Source organism: Pelobates fuscus, chromosome 2 (assembly GCF_036172605.1).
Source record: "Pelobates fuscus isolate aPelFus1 chromosome 2, aPelFus1.pri, whole genome shotgun sequence".
In the NCBI taxonomy this organism is placed as follows: domain Eukaryota; kingdom Metazoa; phylum Chordata; class Amphibia; order Anura; family Pelobatidae; genus Pelobates; species Pelobates fuscus.
In genome coordinates, this window is record NC_086318.1 from 101367540 (window position 1) to 101371079 (window position 3540).

Below are 3540 nucleotides of genomic sequence, written 5' to 3' on the forward strand. Positions count from 1 at the left end.
GCACACACATCAGAAGCATTGTGAGTCAAGTGCTCGGCAGCACAGGTCCAGCCAGGGCACCATCACCGGACCTCCATTCCCAGCCTCCAGGATAGATACAGCCAGGGCACCATCACGGATCCAGACAGGGCACCATCACGGGACCTCCACCCTCAGCCACCAGCACATATCTAGCCAAGGCACTATCCCTGGACCTCCATATTCAGCCTCCAGCACATATACAGCCAAGGCACCATCCCTGGACCTCCCCGTCTCCATCCCTGGACCCCCAGCCAGGGCACCATCCCTGGACCTCCATCATCCTCAGCCTCCACATCCCGCTCTGGCACCATCCCTAGACCTCCACCCCCAGCCTGTCCATCTCCAGCCTGGGAGGGCCACCATGCCCCTGAAGCCATACACCAGGGACAAGGACTCGTCCTCCCTCCTCCGCTGGGACGAGGTTCCCGATGACTTCGTGGAGTGCTTCATCCTCTCGGGCTACCGCCGGCTGCACCTCACCGCCCAGGAGTGCCTGGCCTCCATCTTCCAGCCCACCAACGAGACCCTCAACTTCTGGACCCACTTCATCCCGCTGGTCCTGTTCCTCAGCAAGTTCTACCAGGTGCTGTTCCTGGCCGGCGAGCTGCCCTTCCACCACCCGGCCCTGCTGCCCCTGTGGTGCTATGCCTCGGGGGTCCTCCTGACCTTCGCCATGAGCTGCACAGCCCATGTGTTCAGCTGCCGCTCGCTGCGCCTGCGTGCCGCCTTCTTCTTCCTGGACTATGCCTGCATCAGCTACTACGGCTTCGCCAGCACGGTGGCTTACACCTACTACCTGCTGCCCCGGCTGGACCTGCTGGACCCGACCGTCATGACCCCCTACCTGCACAGCCTGGGCTGGCACCGGGTGGACTACAGCCTGCTGCTGGGGGTGTACGGCGAGCTGGTCCTCCCGGTGGCCTTTGTGCTGGCCGTGACCTGCACGGTGGCTTGCTGTAAGAGCCGCTCCGAGGACTGCTCCTACCCGTTCGCCATCCGCACCTTTGTGTTCGCCATGCCCCTCAGCATGGCCTGCCCGGTGATGATCGAGAGCCTACTGTTCGACCTTCGCATGAAGAACCCCACGCTCTTCGTCCATTTCTACCGGAGGTATTTCTGGCTGCTGGTGGCCGCCTTCTTCAATGTCAGCAAGATCCCCGAGAGGATCCACCCGGGGCTGTTTGACATCATTGGGCACAGCCACCAACTCTTCCACATCTTCACCTTCCTCAGCATCTATGACCAGATGCACTATGTGGAGGAGGGCTTGGAGCATTTCCTCAAGGCTCCAGCCACTTACCACTTACCAACTTTCTCTGGCACTGTAGGTTACATGCTGCTGCTGACCCTGTGCCTGGGCTTGGTAGTGAGGACCTACCTAAAGGGACTTACCAACATCAAGCAGAACTAACCAAAATACACATAAGTCAGGCTGCAACCACTGGGGAAGACTCCTCTCATTCATTTAAGGCAATTTTAGGCAAACCAGATGTTGTGCACTATATGTTCTCTGATGCTTGGCCAGCATTATAGCTGCAAGATAATTATAGGAGATGTAGTCCACAGCGTTTGGAGTGCCTGTATTAAGGCAAGGGTGGCCCAAAGATAGATAGATCTCTAGATGTTGTAGTAGAGCAACAAACCCTCTGAAGCTTTGCCAAAGCATCATAGGAGTTGCAGTTCTACATCAGCTGTTTGCCTATCTTTAGGCCAAGGGTAAGTAACCTTTGGTGCTCCAGATGCTGTGGACTACATGTCCCCTGATGATTTGCCAGCAATATGGCTGTAGTAGCATTATGGGAGGTGTAGTCCACAACATCAGGAGTGCTGAAGGTCTCCTTCCCCTTATTTAGGCAATCTGAATGGCTGTTCTGCTGTGGACAATCCCTGCAATCAGGAAGATCTATGACAATAATAGTGCTGCAGGTCTCTGATGCAAACTTATTCCTAGAGTGATATTGATATGTTTATTTATTTTTTTAATTACCTTTCTTCCAGGGATCAAAAGAATGAGGCACCTGGTCCTAAGGCAATGCATGTGTTACAAAAATCTATATCACTTTCACTAGTGATGGTTTGTATCAGAAAGCAGGTCATTGTGTGAACTTTGGACAGGATCAGTAATAATCCCTAGTAATCAGTTTAACAGCCATAGCAGGTAGTTTGTAGTTCTACAAGAGCCCATTCTAGCCCCAGGCCCAGTTTGCCATGTATGTCTAAAGTGGTTGCATCCTCAGCTGGAATGGTTCAGTCATGTATTAGCCTCAAGCCTTTTAAAGATGCATTCACTCTACTTTGCTGATGAGAAAACATTTTTTTAAAGCATACCAAATTCTACCCCCCACCCCTTCCCTTGCATTTTTTTAATTCATTCAGGTCTTTGTAAGCTAGAGGCATAATCATTTAAAAACTAAAATATGTGGAGCTGAGGAATAAGTTTCAAAATGTAGGCAATAATAAGCAGAATTGGGAAAAAAGACAGCTCTACCATAATGTCATTTTAATTTTTCAACCGTTGCCATTTTTAGACTAAATTTTGAATGGCAGATTTGACTTTGCCACATCTCAGTGTTAAGTAAATAGACCCCTTAATATCACATTTGTAATTCAAGGCTTGTTCCAAAGCCCACTGCAAAGCTTAAATAGAAATATTTTGATCATTACTTTTTTGAAGCCCTTCCTTGCAAGTGAAAAAAGTTATATTTTTTTTTATTTTTTATTGTGCTTCAGAAACTGCAAACATTTTGATTGACATGAATTGATTACAGAATGGAGTAGCAAAAAAAAAAAAAAAAATCAGATACATAACATTTATCCGTAGATATCATGAAATAAACGCCCCATAGATTTGTACAGCCCATTGAGTTTACCTTTGAGATTCCATGCTTTCAAATGAATGAAATCAAAAAAGAAGTAAGAACTAACTCTCTTAGCCAACCCATTCACCGATTTGTTAAATAACCAACGTTTTATAGTATTTGTTTGTTCTAAAGAGTGAATGTATCTATAATCGGTTTGTTTCTGCAATCCCTAAGGGACATTAATAGTTATAATAAATTAGGATATTTCAAATGAACGTGTGGGACACAAACCAGTAACTTGTTTTTTTTTTTATTATTATTATTATTTGTTTGCTAATGCCTGTATAATTTTAGCATTGTCCTTTTATTTTAGGGAAAGCGAGTTTGTGGTGATCTGCACTGGGATTAGATCCTTCTATGTAAACAGATTGGCAGCTGCATTTTCAGCTTGCTAATGTTGTCTTTGTATTTTGCAATACATAGATCCCAGATTCAAAGACACAGCGTGAGCTAGAACAAGACACGTCTTCAATTATGCCTGGCCTCTTGTTCTCATTCATAAATAGATGATCCTCTCTAGAGCAGCTGCTAGCGCACAATGTGCTCCCACTGTATGGAGCAGATAACCTCAACAGTGCTAGGAGGGAGTTCTTTCTTTGTATGTCTATATGGGGATGTTTTTAACTGATTTAACCTCTTAGCAGAATGTGCATGGCAT

General features: G+C 46.9%; 1 protein-coding gene across 1 annotated transcript; it reads left to right on the plus strand.

Moving 5' to 3' along the window:
* Window positions 1–382: 382 nt before the first annotated feature.
* Window positions 383–2654, plus strand: PAQR9 (progestin and adipoQ receptor family member 9). The gene has a single exon (XM_063442499.1). It carries the CDS (start codon window positions 383–385, stop codon window positions 1430–1432), a length of 1050 nt encoding a protein of 349 aa, XP_063298569.1. The 3' UTR covers window positions 1433–2654.
* The last annotated feature ends 886 nt before the right edge of the window (window positions 2655–3540 follow it).

Bases quoted from the DNA above. Each gene is read 5' to 3' on its own strand.
- PAQR9 (XM_063442499.1), top strand. From the start codon at position 383: ATGCCCCTGAAGCCATACACCAGGGACAAGGACTCGTCCTCCCTCCTC.